This window comes from Pan troglodytes, chromosome 1 (genome assembly GCF_028858775.2).
Source record: "Pan troglodytes isolate AG18354 chromosome 1, NHGRI_mPanTro3-v2.0_pri, whole genome shotgun sequence".
Lineage (NCBI taxonomy): Eukaryota > Metazoa > Chordata > Mammalia > Primates > Hominidae > Pan > Pan troglodytes.
Genome location: NC_072398.2, coordinates 218,356,810 through 218,371,782, shown reverse-complemented (window position 1 = coordinate 218,371,782; position 14,973 = coordinate 218,356,810). Strand labels below are relative to the sequence as shown.

Genomic DNA, 14,973 nt, shown 5'->3' with positions numbered 1-14,973 from the left:
TTCAATTCCCAGCTATGAGTGAGAACATGCAGTGTTTGTTTTTTTGTGCTTGTGATAGTTTGCTGAGAATGATGGTTTCCAGCTTCATCCATGTCCCTACAAAGGACATGAACTCATCATTTTTTATGGCTGCATAGGTTACCATTAGGAGGTATACCTAAGGCTAAATGACCAGTTAATGTGTGCAGCACACCAACATGGCACACGTATACATATGTAACAAACCTGCACGTCGTTCACATGTACCCTAAAACTTAAAGCATAATAATAATAATAAAAGAAACTCACTCAAAACCGCTCAACTACATGCAAATTGAACAACCTGCTCCTGAATGACTACTGGGTACATAACGAAATGAAGACAGAAATAAAGACACTCTTTGAAACCAATGAGAAAAAAGACACAACATACCAGAATCTCTGGGACACATTCAAAGCAGTGTGTAGAGGGAAATTTATAGCACTAAATGCCCACAAGAGAAAGCAGGAAAGATCTAAAATTGACAACCTAACATCACAATTAAAAGAACTAGAGAAGCAAGAGCAAACATATTCAAAAGCTAGCAGAAAGCAAGAAATAGCTAAGATCAGAGCAGACCCGAAGGAAATAGAGACACAAAAACCCCTTCAAAAAATCAATGAATCCAGGAGCTGGTTTTTTGAAAAGATCAACAAAATTGATAGACTGCTAGCAAGACTAATAAAGAAGAAAAGATAGAAGAATCAAATAGACGCAATAAAAAATGATAAAGGGCATATCACCACGGATCCCACAGAAATACAAACTACCATCAGAGAATACTATAAACACCTCTATGCAAATAAACTAGAAAATCTAGAAGAAATGGATAAATTCCTCAACACATACACCCTCCCGAGAATAAACCAGGAAGAAGGTGAATCTCTGAATAGACCAATAACAGGCTCTGAAATTGAGGAAATAATTTAGAGCTTACCAACGAAAAAAAAGTCCAGTACCAGATGGATTCAGAGTCGAATTCTACCAGAGGTACAAGGAGGAGCTGGTACCATTCCTTCTGAAACTATTCCACTTAATAGAAAAAGAGGGAAACCTCCCTAACTCATTTTATGAGGACAGCATCATCCTGACACCAAAGCCTCGCAGAGACACAACAAAAAAAGAGAATTTTAGACCAATATCCCTGATGAACATCGATGCAAAAATCCTCAATAAAATACTGGCAAACCAAATCCAGCAGCACATCAAAAAGCTTATCCACCAATATCAAGTCGGCTTCATCCCTGATACGCAAGGCTGGTTCCACTTACGCAAATCAATAAACGTAATCCATCACATAAACAGAACCAATGACAAAAACCACATGATTATTTCAATATGTGCAGAAAAGGCCTTCGATAAAATTCAACACCCTTTCAGGCTAAAAACTCTAGATAAACTAGGTATTGATGGAACATATGTAAAAATAATAAGAGCCATTTATGACCAAACCACAGCCAATATCATACTGAATGGGCAAAAGCTAGAAGCATTCCCTTTGAAAACCAGCACAATGCATGGATGCCCTCTCTCACCACTCCTATTCAACATAGTATTGGAAGTTCTGGCCAGGGCAATCAGGCAAGAGAAAGAAATAAAAAGTATTCAAATAGGAAGAGAGGAAGTCAAATTGTCTCTGTTTGCAGATGACATGATTGTATATTTAGAAAACCCCATCGTCTCAGCCCAAAATCTCCTAAAGCTGATAAGCAACTTCAACAAAGTCTCAGGATACAAAATCAATGTGCAAAAATCAAAATCATTCCTATACATCAACAATAGACAAACGGGGAGCCAATCATGAGTGAACTCCCATTCACAATTGCTAAAAGAAAATAAAATACATAGGAATACAACTTACAAGGGATGTGAAGGACCTCTTCAAGGAGAACTACAAACCACTGCTTAAGGAAATAAGAGAGGACACTAACACATGGAAAAACATTCCATGCTCATGGGTCTGAAGAATCAATATCATGAAAATGGCCATACTGCCCAAAGTAATTTATAGATTCAATGCTATCCCCATCAAGCTCTAATGGAGTTTCTTCACAGAATTAGAAAAAACTACTTAAAACTTCATATGGAAGCAAAAAGGAACCTGTATACACAACACAATCCTAAGCAAAAAGAACAAAGCTGGAGGCATCACGCTACCTGACTTCAAACTATACGACAAGGCTACAGTAACCAAAACAACATGGTACAGTTATCAAAACAGATGTGTAGACCAATGGAACAGAACAGAGGCCTCAGAAATAATGCCACACATCTACAACCATCTGATCCTTGACAAACCTGACAAAAACAACCAATGGGGAAAGGATTCCCTATTTAATAAACGGTGTTGGGAAAACTGGCTAGCCATATGCAGAAAACTGAAACTGAACCCCTTCCTTTCACCTTATACAAAAATTAACTCAAGATGGATTAAAGATTTAAATGTAAGACCTAAAGCCATAAAAAACCCTAGCAGAAAACCTAGGTGATACCATTCAGGACATAGGCATGGGCAAAGACTTCATGGCTAAAACACTAAAACCAATGGCAACAAAAGCCAAAATTGACAAATGGGATCTAATTACAATAAAGAGCTTTTGCACAGCAAAAGAAACTATCATCAGAGTCAACAGGCAACCTATAGAATGGGAAAATTTTTTGCAATCTATCCATCAGACAAATGGCTAATATCCAGAATCTACAAGGAACTTAAGCAAATTTACAAGAAAAAAACAAACAACCCTGTCAAAAAGTGGGTGAAGGATACTAACAGACAACTCTCCAAAAAAACCATTTATCCAGCCAACAAACATATGAAAAAATGTTCATCACCACTGGTCATTTGATTTGCATTTCTCTAATGCAAATCAAAACCACAGTGAGATACCATCTCAGGCCAGTTAGAATGGTGATCATTAAAAAGTCAGGAAACAACATATGCTGGAAAGGATGTGGAGAAATAGGAATGCTTTGACACTGTTGGTGGGAGTGTAAATTAGTTCAACCATTGTGGAAGACAGTGTGGCAATTCCTCAAGGATCTAGAACCAGAAATACCATTTGATCCAGCAATCCCTTTACTGGGTATATATCCAAAGGATTATAAATCCTTCTACTATAAAGACACATGCACAAGTATGTTTATTGCAGCACTATTCACAACAGCAAAGACTTGGAACCAACCCAAATGCCCATCAATGATAGACTGGATAAAGCAAATGTGGCACATATACATCATGGAATACTATGCAATCATAAAAAATAAGTTCATTTCCTTTGCAGGGACATGGATGAAGCTAGTAACCATCATTCTCAGCAAACTAACACAGGAACAGTAAACCAAAACACCACATAAGTGGGAGTTGAACAATGAGAACTCATGGTCACAGATAGGGGAACATTACACATCAGGGCCTCTCGGGGTGTGGAGGGCTAGGAGAGGGGTAGCATTAGGAGAAATACCTAATGTAGATGACGGGTTGATGGGCGCAGCAAACCACCATGGCATGTGTATACGTATGTAACAAAACTGCACATTCTGCACATGTACCACAGAACTTAAAGTGGAAAGAAGAAAGAAAGAAAGAAAGAAAGAAAGAAAGAAAGAAAGAAAGAAAGAAAGAAAGAAAGAAAGAAAGAAAGAAAACGACAAGACAGTGGAGGGGAGGGGAGAGGAGAGGAGGTGAAGGGAAGGGAAGGGAAGGGAGAAGAAAAGAAATACCCATAAAATAGGAAAGCGGGCTGGTCACAGGAGAAGCATGAAAATATCAAGCAGTGATTTCATACAGCAGCAAGAAAAGAGCTTGTAAAATTAGCTGCAAGAATAAGGATAAGCCTTGACCAATAAGATCCGAACAAGCAGGAAGGGGCTATGCTGGCTGACACTGAATTGGTCAGACATGGCACTGGGTTTGACCCTTGCCCTACCCCAGGCCTAATTATACACCTATTATGACAGTAAGTCACACACCAGCGCCAGGACGGTTCTGAGAATGCCCATATTTAGTATAAAAATAGTTAACACCTAGCCAGGTGCAGTGGCTCATGCCTGTAATCCCAACATTTTGGGAACCTGAGGCAGGCGGATCACCTGGTGTCGGGAGTTTGAGACCACCCTGACCAACATGGAGAAATCTCGTCTCTACTAAAAATACAAAATTAGCCGAGTGTGGTGGTGCATGTCTGTAACCCCAGCTACTCCAGAAGCTGAGGCAGGAGTATTGCTTGAACCCGGGAGGCGGAGGTTGCAGTGAGCCAAGATCGCGCCATTGCACTCCAGCCTGGGCAACAAGAGCGAAACTCCATCTCTAAACGTAAATAAATAAATAAATAAATAGGTGACACCTCAGTTCTAAGGAAACTTCACCATTTTTTCTTAAAATCCTAATGATTATTTCAACCTCTCCTTAGAAATCCTATAAAATTAGAAACCCAAACTCTCTTGTACCTGACTCGCTCTCCTGAATAAGCCCACTCTTGAGTGTGTTCCTTTGCTTTGCAATAGACACTTCTTGCCTTTTGCTTCATTCTGCCTACTTCCTAAACTCTTTCTTGCAGCGGTGACAAGAATGTGGACACTGGTTGGTGATTGAGTCCCTGGGCACCTGGAGACGACCTAAGAACTATGGCAATAGTCAGTCTAAAAATCACACAGGATATCCCAATTCACTCTCTGGTTTTCTTGGGGGAAAAATCCAGTAACTTTGGCCCCATATCCCCAAGGGGCATCACTCAGCACAAACTGAGAAGCAGCAGTCCTACCGCTGGGTTGTAAGTATGTGGCTTTATTCCGGGGTTCTCTATTCCATTCCATTGGTCTATGTCTCCACCTTCATACTGGCACCACGCAGTTTTGCTTACTATTGCCTTACTGTATAAATTGAAGTCAGGTAATGTGATGCCTCCATATTTGTTCATTTTGCTTAGGATTGCTTTGGCTCTTCAGCCTCTTTTTCATCTCCATATGAATCTTAGGATTCTTTTTTTAATCTTGTGAAAATGGTGTTTGTATTTTGGTGTATGAAATTTTTAGACTGACGTTTTTAGATTGATGTTTGATGTTTGCAGTTTTTAGATTGCTTTGGGCAGTGTGGTCATTTTCACAATATTGTGTCTGTCAATCCATGAGCATGGGATGTTTTTCTACTTTTTTGTTGTCTATGATTTTTTTCAGCAGTGTCTTGTAGTTCATCTGATAGAGATCCTTTACCTAATGGTTAAGTGTATTCCTAGGTTGTTTTTGTTATTGTCACTGTTTTTGTTGTTGTTTTGCAACTATTGTGAAGGGATGGAGTTCTTGAATTGATTCTCAGCTTGCTTGTTGTTGGTATCAAACAGTGGTACTGATTTGTACATATTCATTTTGTACCTGAGATTTAAGTGAATTCACTTATCGCATCTACGAGTCTTGGTGGAATCTTTCCAGTTTTCTAAGCACATATGATCACATCATTGGCAAACACAGGTAGTTTCACTTCCTTCTTTCCAATTTAATTATACTTTGTTCCTTTTGCTTACCAGATTGCTCTGACAAAAATTTTCAGTCCTATGTTGATTACAAGTGGATAAAGTGAGCATTTTTGTCTGCTTATAGTTCCTAGCAGGAATACTTTCAACGTTTCTTCATTCAATATGATGTTGCATGTGGATTTGTCATTTTTGGCTTCTATTATTTTGATGTATGTTCTTTCTAGGCATAGTTTGTGTAAGCGTAGTCTATTATTTTACAAGCTCAGATTTGTATTCTGTTTTACCTGAGTGCATTGTGAGATTTGGCATCTATTTTACCTGATATAAGTACAGCTACTCTTGCTGTTTTTGGTTTCCAGTTGCATGGAATATCTTATTCTACCCCTTCACTTTCCATCTACATGTATGCTTATAGGTGAATTGAGTTTCTGGAAAACAGCCTATAGTAGGGTCGTATTTTTTTACTCATTCAAAGACCCTATGCCTTTCACTTGCAGAATTGAGATAAATTATATTCATTGTTTTTATTGATAAAGGCTTAGTGCTCCCATTTCATTTCTTGTTTTTTGGTTGTTTAGAGACTTCTCTCTTCCATCCTTTTCTTATTGTCTTTCTTTGTGTTTAAGTAATTTTCTCTTCTGGAATCCTTGGAATGTGACTCTTCTGGCCAGAAACCTCTGTGGCTGGGGGCACCTTTGCCAGAGTTTTGATGGGGTTCACTGGGTTCGTTCTGCCCGTGCAGCCTGGTAGACTATGCTTGACTCATGTTTTAGGCCTGGAGCACATGCCTATTAAGGGCGGGTCAGGGCTGGAGTGGTGAGGGGTGTGTGAGGGAGCAGGGGGTCTGGCCACTTTGGACGGTCACCGGCTGCTGCTGCTGCAGCAGTGGGATGGGCAGCTCCAGGTGCCAGCATGGGTGCCAGATTTCTTCAAGGCTGCAAATGAATCAGGCACAGCACAAACAGCTTCCATGGTTGTCACTGGAATACACAGTGACACCAACACTGAAAGCTTGGAAATGCCAGGAACTGCAGAACCCCCAAAAGGGAGTCACAGCCCTGGCTCAGGAAGCTCCCACATCTGGGCTCCTGGAAGAGTAGTCGCTCTTCTCTTTTTCTCTTCACCTACAATTTGGTGAGCAAGGGGCATGTTTCAGCTTTATTTGTGTTATTGCTCTTTTACCCCACCATTAGGCGGGTCTCAAGTTTTTGTCCTGTGACCAGGAAGAGTGAAATATGCAGGCAAGTGGAGGGTGAGTGAGATAAAGAGGAGCTTTACTGAGCAATAGAATAGCTCAGAGACCCACAGTGGGTAACTTCTTTCTACAGCCAGGGCGTCCTGATGAGTGTTTAGCTCTGAGCAGAGAGGAGGCCCTGGGGTGCGTGACCCCTCCCTCCTGGCAGGTTATTCGATCATCACCACAGCTCTCAGTAGAGAGGAGACCCTGGAGTGGGTTGCTGCTCTCTGCAGGAAAGTCATCTCATCATCTCTACAGCTCTCAGCAGAGAAAAGGACCCGGAGTGGGTTGCTTGTCTCTACAGGAAAATCATCCCAACAGTGGGTAGTTCCTCTCTGCCACTGGTCTTCCTAATGTTCTCCCTGAGTCTGGGGTTTTTTTGACATCAGACAGGAGAAAGTACGCACTCATTGGGTCATAGGTGGCCATGAGCAGGCACAGAAAAGGCAACACATGTTCCCACTCTGGTCCATAGGACTGGTGGCCCAGCCCACGGGCTTCAGGCCCTCCTTGATCAGAAGGTGGAGCTTCACCAGTGACCCTCACCTTCCTGTCCAGGATTCTGTCTGCCTCCCACCACCAACCATGGAGTCCAGGTCACTTGTACCAAGGAGCATCCAAAGACCAGTGCTGATCAGTCCGCAACACCCCTCAGCCTCCCTCCTACACTCATCAAGGCCCAAAGTCCAGAGGGTTCAAGACAGCAGTGGGATGGTGCATCAGCACTGACCCGAGTGTGCACAGACCCGCCTGGGCTGTGACAGCATCTGGGCTTGACCACAACCACACTCCAAAATTAGAGCAGGTGCCATGAGAGATGAGGCAGTGAGAGCGGACACCCCCAAGCTGCAGGAGAAGGGGGGATCTCCTGGACCCTCGAGAGTACTGGGGGACCTCATTTGGTAACTGTGACCTGGACAGCTTCAGTTGCATCTTTGGAGCTACTGCCCTGCCAACTCAGGAGGACCAGGACTCCCTCTTGTCCCAGGCTCCCATCAGCTCTGAAGTGTACGCAGCCTTGGCTGTGCCCTTTCTCTGTGTTTCCCTGCAGAAGTGACAGGTGAGAAGCAGGTACACAGCAGCTCTGGCCAACCCCGCACAAACAAACCCAATGCTCCTGGGTGTGGTTTAACCAGCCCCAACTGCACTATCATCCAGGAGCTTGCAGGCTAACAGCAGGCAGTGAGCAGTGAAGTAGAGGCTGTGGTGGAGACTCCAGACCTGGGACAAGGTTCCATTTTGCCATGAGAGGGTGTGGGTGGCACAGCTGGCTGCCTCAGGGAAATGGAGCACAGGCCTGCCTCATGACCCAGTCAACGGGGGTGCCTCCAGGAGTGGTTCATGGTTCCCAGGCCCAGCAATCGGGCTGGTCACCCCTATGGGGGGCGGATCTCGGAAACACAGCATGGGGTGGATCTGCATAGAACCTCCCTTCAAGACCTGGGAGCTTGACACTGTTAGCAGGATGGGCACAGTGGCCAGATAGCTGGCCAGGTCCTTGAAACAGGTGCCATTTCTGCTTCTCACCCTGGCCCCCTAATGGATGGCCCCAGCTATGCCTTCTGGGCCTGGCATCCGCACATCTTGTGCGAGCGTGGCACCACCCCATTCCTATCTTCTCCTTGGGGCCCCTCTCTGCCCGTCCCTTCGCGCCTGACCGAGCTGCTCCCCTTGGGCAAAAAAGTAAGAAAAAAACTGATGACTGAAGAGAAGTAAAGAATGGGTGGAGATCATCTGTATGCCTGTTTTCCCAGCGCTTTGGGAGGCCAAGGTCAGTGGATCACTCAAAGCCAGGATCTTGAGACCAGGCTGATCAACATGGAAAAACCCCATCTCTATTAAAAATACAAAAATCAGCCAGTCTTGGTGGAACGTGCCTGCAGTCCCAGCTATTTGAGTGGTTGAGGCACAAGAATCACTTGAGCCCTGAAGGAAAGGATTGCAATGAGCCCAGATTGCACCACTGCACTCCAGCCTAAATGACAAACTGAGATATTGTCTCCAAAACAAAACAAAGAACAAGAATGGGTGGGAAATACTTAAAATGATCAAATTTTATTTGGTTGCTTTGATGTTCTACAGCTGAAACTCAATCACAGACAAAGTAGTATTTCATTCTTTTTCCATCAGTAACTCAATAACTAGATATTTCTGGTGGATAAATTGCTACAACAGGTTAAAAGTTTTCATTCAGGTGCTCTTTATTTCTGATATTCCTTGGTAACCATCCTTGCAGGGATAACATTCTCATCACTGTAGAACTTTAGCTTCTCTTTCCGACTCTGTAGGACACGGGTCCCTGAAGTTCTCATTCATGTCACCTCAATATTTTCCTCCAGCCTTGCCCCCTGCTGTTATGTTTTTTTCCCTCACACTGAGCACTTCCCTGTGCTTCCTTTAAGTTGCATGTGGCCTGGACACAGTCACTCATGCCAGTAATCCCAGCACTTTAGGAAGCTGAGGCAGGAGGATCCCATAAGCCCAGCGGAGGCAGGAGGATCCCAGAGCAACACAGAGAAACCCTGTCTCAAATTGTCTTTAATAAAAATTTTGGAATTATTAAAAAATGAAATAAATAAGAAAAGAGAAAAATAGTTTGCACCTACATAGTAGATTTTAGTGTCCAAGTGCCTGGAAGAGAACTTTGGATTTCTCTACCCCACTGGGCACGCCTTCCCTAGCAGCAAAGATGGAGCTCCAGTTCCTCAGACGGTGATGAGCCACAGGAAGGGCAGGGGGTGGGGCCAATGAAGATCCTCTTGGGCTGCCTGACTTCCCTCAGTGTACACATCAGCTCAGCCCGAAGTGGGGTGAAGATCTCCCAAATGACACGAACCAAGGAATTCAAACTCTCCTCAGGGGCAGGATATGTCTCCAGGCTTAACTTGCTCAGCCCACGGGTGTGGCACAACAGGTCCTTCAGGGCGTCAATAGACATGCAATTTCTGCCAAAGTAGAAGGTGGTGAGCTGGGAGCAGTGGCTCAGGCCAGGCAGGACGGCACTGAGTTGGGAGTAGTGGATCTGACAGCCCTCCAACACGAGGGTCTCAAGAGAGGCAGCAATTTTCTCTAGCAGAGCTCCTAGGGGTTCAAGACTGATGCGGAACAGCAGCACGTAGCTGAGATTCAGATGCTTTAGGTAACCGAGGCTTGGGAACTGGGAGAGACACTTCACATCCTCTTCCAATAGGTTGCCACAAGTTAATTCCAAGTTCTCCAAGGGGTTCTGGAGGCACCTGTGGAGATCAAGAAGTTAGTTCTGGGCAATGGTACCAGTTAGATGAAGGTAGTGGGGAATAACCTCAAGGAAAATACCTGCTTCAAGCAAACACAAGTTTGTTGCCACCATCTGATGATGGTCCTCATGCAAGTTGCTGCATCATGAGGACCCTGATCGTTCAGGGGCTCTCCCATTTTAGACTCAGCCCTTTCACCATGGCTTGTGTGATTGGCTCAAGGCCATGAAATCTCTAAAGCCTTTTTTTTTCATCTTTTAGCAGAAAACTTCATCTCTGGGCCACAGGTACCCGGTGGGAGATGTGCACAAAGAACTCAACTGAGCAAGGTCTAGGGACATCAGCTAGGGCTACATGTCAGCAGGGGCTCCCTGACATGCCTGCATCTGCAAACCAACTGTCACTTTTTACCACTCTCATGCCTACTCCCTCACCTCCATCCCCGAAGCACACATTTCCCATGTCAATTACCTTTCCTGGAGTTCAAAACAACCTTTTACAAACAGGGAATTAGAGACAGGATCCTTCGTGATCACTAAGCTGGTGAGGACAGACCTTCTATTGTGAAATGGACAGGTTTGATGTGCTTTCCCTCCTTTCATACCCTCCTCTATTATCTCTTTGACATCATATCAACTTGAAACACACTTTGTAACAGGAAATTCACACGTGCACCCCCAATAGAGCTGAAACCCCCACTAACTAGCTTGTACATGATGTCCCTCTCTAGCTTCTACCCCAGGTGACCCCTCTGCCCTTATTGCAGTGATCCTGTGATAGCCACTCCAGGACATGGAACACTGAATGGGACAATGTGTTGACATTCTGGTGTCCCCTTCACTGTGACGTTGCCACTGGCTGGCACACAGTACATGCCTTCTAGTGTTTGCTGTAACAGAACAAGTCTGTGCTGTGGTCTGCATACAAAGTGCACAATCCTTTCTCACCTGATCAGCTGTTCCAGGTGCCCACTGAAGAAGGTGATCAATTTTATTTTAAGCAACTGGAGGTGTTCCAGCCTGAGGAACACAGAGCTGAATTTGGCGACTAACCATCCCTGGAGTTCATTATCTGACGTGTAATGATGGCACCTGGAGAAAACAAGTTTGCCAAGAGTCTTCATCTCCTTCAGGTAACAACGAAGCTTTCTTATCAGATGTGGCCAGCACGTGTTGTGAATTTCTAGCTCCTCAATACTATTCAGGTATATTATTTTCTTTTTTTTATTATACTTTAAGTTTTAGGGTACATGTGCACATTATTTTCAATGACTTTCTGAGATATTTAATTGACATTAGATAATTGACCAGCTTACTACAGCACAGGTGTACTAAACTTCTCCTTTGGTAAACCCACTGAAAGAGGTATCTCAGGCATTCATCCTGGGGTATTTCCTTGAGGCAGATGTCTATGAACACCTTTAAGGGCTGGTGCTCTCCCATCCTTGGACAGTCCTCTGCTGTCTGCCTCTTACTCATGGTCTCTGGGAAGCAGGACAGGGCCCAGGCTCCAGGCCATATGGCCCAGAAATTCTCGTCAACATCCCGCAAATCCAGCACTTGAAGTTTCCACCTCCTGTGGGTAAAGTAAGGGAGAGTCGCAGAATTTAGAAGGACCCATCCCTGACCTTTGCTTTCATTCTCATCCCATAAATCAGCTGCTCCTGTCCTCAGTGCTCCCTGTTCTCTTTGTCTTTTCTCAATCCCTTTTCCCTTTGGATTCTGACTGGTCCCCACTTCTATTCCCTTTACCTTCCCCTGAGTAAAAGCCGGTTTCTGTTCCCACAGTGGACCCTGTATGGTGAGCAGTCCTTTCTCTGAGGATCTGGACAATGGCCAAAGCCTCCCTGAGCTTCCTCGCCAACACCATCAGAAGACTCTGGGCCACACTTGGGTTACTTCTCTGCCTGACCCTGCTGTTCTTTCCCTGGACACCTAAGCCCTATCTATCAGCCCTCCTGGGTCACCTCACCTGGGGCGATCCTTCTGTGTAAGCAGCATATGAAGCCCTTCCAGCAATGCTTTCAACGGCTCCAGATGAAGCGTCTTCATCAGCGATCCCAGAGGGAGGCATGTGAAAGGCCAGGCCTGCACCATCACCATCAGAGTCTGGAAGTGTCTCCTGCTGAAGGCCTCCATGAAGAGTGGGAGATAGAGCACCCTGGGCAGCTCCTCCATAGCAGAGATGGCCAAGGCCTGGTCTCTTAGCAGGCTCTGCCCTGCCAGCTCCAGGAGTCTCGGTGGGGCCTGGATGCTCATCCTGATGGATCTTCAAGAAAAATCTCTAGAAGACAAATCCAGGGAAAATGTATCACTCTCAGGGCAAACACAATCACCTCATCTTCCCCTAGGACCAATATCATTGCTCTGGTAGAGGTAGAAAAATTACCACTTTACCCCAATTCCACTGTGCTTGGTGGCCTCACATCTATACTTCTGCTTCTGCTGGCACCAGGAAGAATATCTTCCAAACACCAAGGAGGGAGGGGTCAAAGAGACCATTGACCCATTAATTTTCATCCTTCGCTCCACTGAATCCCAGAACCACTGGACAGTGCCACTGAGGATCCTGAAATCCAAGCTCTACCTCTTTGAGGAAAAATTTCTTGTCACTTACCACCCTAAAGCATTCAGAATGAGTGTCCCGTGGGCCCAGACAGCCTCCATTCTCAGTTTACACCATGAACATGCTGGGGGAACACTAAAGGGATTCCCTAAAATCGATGCCATTATTTTTTATTTTGAAAATTTTCTACCAGAAATGGACCAGGTGCTGTGGCTCATGTCTGTAATCCCAACACTGCTGGACACCAAGGCAGGCAGATCACTTGAGGTCAGGAGTTCAAGAACAGCCTGGCCTACATAATGAAACCATGTCTCTACTAAATATACAAAAATTAAGAATCATTTGACTCCAGAAGGCAGAGGTTGCAGTGAGCCGACATCGTACCACTGCACTCCAGCCTGGGTGACAGAGTTGGACTCTGACTCAAAAATAAACAAATTGATAAATTAATTAATTTAAATATTAGCCAGATGTGGTCATGCATGACTGTAATCCTAGCTACTCTGGAGGCAGAGGAAGGAGAATCACTTGAAGCCCAGAGGCAGAGTTTCCAGGGAGCCCAGCTCAGGGCCCTGCACTCCAGTCTGGGTGACACACTCAGAGTACATCGCAGAGAAAAACAAACTAATTCACTGGAACTGTAAAAGTGGTGTGATGGTATTCCACAGCATTTGGAAGGTATGTATAGAAATGCTAACTGTAGCTGGGCGCGGTGGCTCACTCCTGTAATCCCAGCACTTTGGGAGTCTGAGGTGGGCAGATCTCCTGAGGTCAGGAGTTTGAGTCCAGCATGGCCAACATGACAAAACCCCGTGTCTACTAAAAATACAAAAATTAGCTGGGCATGGTGGTGAGTGCCTGTAATCCAAGCTACTCAGGAGGCTGAAGCAGGAGAATCACATGTAACTAGGAGGCAGAAATTTCAGTGAGCCAAACCACACCATGGCACTCCAGCCTGGGCAACAATAGGGAAACTCCATCTCAAAAAGAAAATTAACCAGAAACTGTAAAAGTGCTACCACGCTATTCTAGAGCACTGTTTCAAGCTTCGATTTTTTTTCTAAATGCAATTTTGTCTTTATTTCAAAAAGGTTGATTGTGCTTTTCTTTACGTCATTTCAGAATTCTTGTTGGGAGCCATTTTGTGACGAGAGGAAGACTGAGCTGTTGTGGCCACATTTCTGGCCTCGAGCCACAGTCAGCTTCTCCACGTAGAACCCGGCAGTAGGAGACTTAGAATCGAATCTCTTCTCCCTCCCTCCTCCTGTTTTTGGCTTTTTGAGAAACCTTATCATCCAACACAATGGCCAGCAACATTACCAACAAGATGGATCCTCACTCCATGAACTCCCGTGTGTTCATTGGGAATCTCAACGCTCTTGTTGTCAAGAAATCGGATGTGGAGGTGATCTTTTCCAAGTATGGCAAAATTGCGGGCTGCTCTGTTCATAAGGGCTTTGCCTTCGTTCAATATGATAAGGAGAAAAATGCCCGGGCTGCTGTAGCAGGAGAGGATGGCAGAATGATTGCTGACCAGGTTGTAGATATTAACCTGGCTGCAGAGCCAAAAGCGAATCGAGGAAACGCAGGTGTGAAACGATCAGCAGCGGAGATGTACGGCTCCTCTTTTGACTTGGACTATGGCTTTCAACGGCATTATTATGATGGGATGTACAGTTTCCCAGCACGTGTACCTCCTCCTCCTCCCATTGCTCTGGCTGTAGCGCCCTCGAAACGTCAGTGTGTATCAGGAAATACCTCACGAAGGGGCAAAAGTGGCTTCAATTCTAAGAATGGAAAGCGGGGATCTTCCAAGTCTGCAAAGCTGAAAGGAGATGACCTTCAGGCCATTAAGCAGGAGTTGACCCAGATAAAACAGAAAGTGGATTCTCTCCTGGAAAACCTGGAAAAAATTGAAAAGGAACAGAGCAAACAAGAGGTAGAGGTGAAAAATGCTAAGTCAGAAGAGGAGCAGAGCAGTAGCTCCATGAAGAACGATGAGACTCATGTGAAGATGGAGTCTGAGGGGGGTGCAGAAGACTCTGCTGAGGAGGGGGACCCACTGGATGATGATGATAATGAAGATCAGGGGGACAACAAGCTGGAGTTGATCAACAATAATGAAAAAGAGGCTGAGGAAGGAGAGGATAACAGAGACAGCACCAATGGCCAGGATGACTCTTAAGCACATAGTGGGGTTGAGAAATCTTATCCCATTGTTTCTTTACCTAGGAGCTTGTCTAACAACAAATTTTTCACCAGATCCTCTCCCTTAGTATCTTCAGCACATGCTTACTGTTCTCCCCATCCTTGTCCTTCCCACATTCATTAATTCATATTGCCCTGCGCCTAGTCCCATTTTCACTTCCCTTGACACCCCTAGTAGTTTTCCTAAGTCTTACCCTGTAATTTTTGCTTTTAATTTTGACACCTCTTTACGACTTAACA

General features: G+C 44.7%; 2 protein-coding genes across 3 annotated transcripts; one reads left to right on the top strand and one right to left on the bottom strand.

The window, feature by feature from the left end:
* Nucleotides 1–8,762: 8,762 nt before the first annotated feature.
* Nucleotides 8,763–12,243, bottom strand: LOC129143342 (PRAME family member 2). 2 transcript variants are annotated; one of them, XM_054679407.2, is made up of 4 exons: nucleotides 11,932–12,243; nucleotides 11,227–11,535; nucleotides 10,908–11,177; nucleotides 8,763–9,960 (listed from the first exon to the last, which is right to left on the bottom strand). In XM_054679407.2, the coding sequence occupies exons 1-4, from the start codon at nucleotides 12,216–12,218 to the stop codon at nucleotides 9,402–9,404; spliced, it is 1,425 nt and encodes a 474-aa protein (XP_054535382.1). In that variant the 5' UTR covers nucleotides 12,219–12,243; the 3' UTR covers nucleotides 8,763–9,401. The 2 variants fall into 2 exon arrangements, with proteins under 2 accessions (XP_054535382.1, XP_054535383.1); XM_054679408.2 differs by lacking the exons at nucleotides 10,908–11,177; nucleotides 11,227–11,535; nucleotides 11,932–12,243 and adding an exon at nucleotides 10,432–10,697 and having other exon boundaries at nucleotides 8,766–9,960.
* A 1,570-nt stretch (nucleotides 12,244–13,813) lies between these two features.
* On the top strand, nucleotides 13,814–14,973 carry LOC129143343 (heterogeneous nuclear ribonucleoprotein C-like 2). The gene has a single exon (XM_054679414.1). It carries the CDS (start codon nucleotides 13,829–13,831, stop codon nucleotides 14,708–14,710), a length of 882 nt encoding a protein of 293 aa, XP_054535389.1. The 5' UTR covers nucleotides 13,814–13,828; the 3' UTR covers nucleotides 14,711–14,973.

Coding starts and splice junctions, on each gene's coding strand:
- LOC129143342 (XM_054679407.2), bottom strand. CDS start 12,218: ATGAGCATCCAGGCCCCACCGAGACTCCTGGAGCTGGCAGGGCAGAGC. Junction 11,178..11,226: donor AAATATCTCAGAAAGTCATT/GAAAATAATGTG, acceptor TAATAAAAAAAA/GAAAATAATATACCTGAATA. Junction 9,961..10,907: donor CACCTGGAACAGCTGATCAG/GTGAGAAAGGAT, acceptor TGATCTCCACAG/GTGCCTCCAGAACCCCTTGG.
- LOC129143343 (XM_054679414.1), top strand. CDS start 13,829: ATGGCCAGCAACATTACCAACAAGATGGATCCTCACTCCATGAACTCC.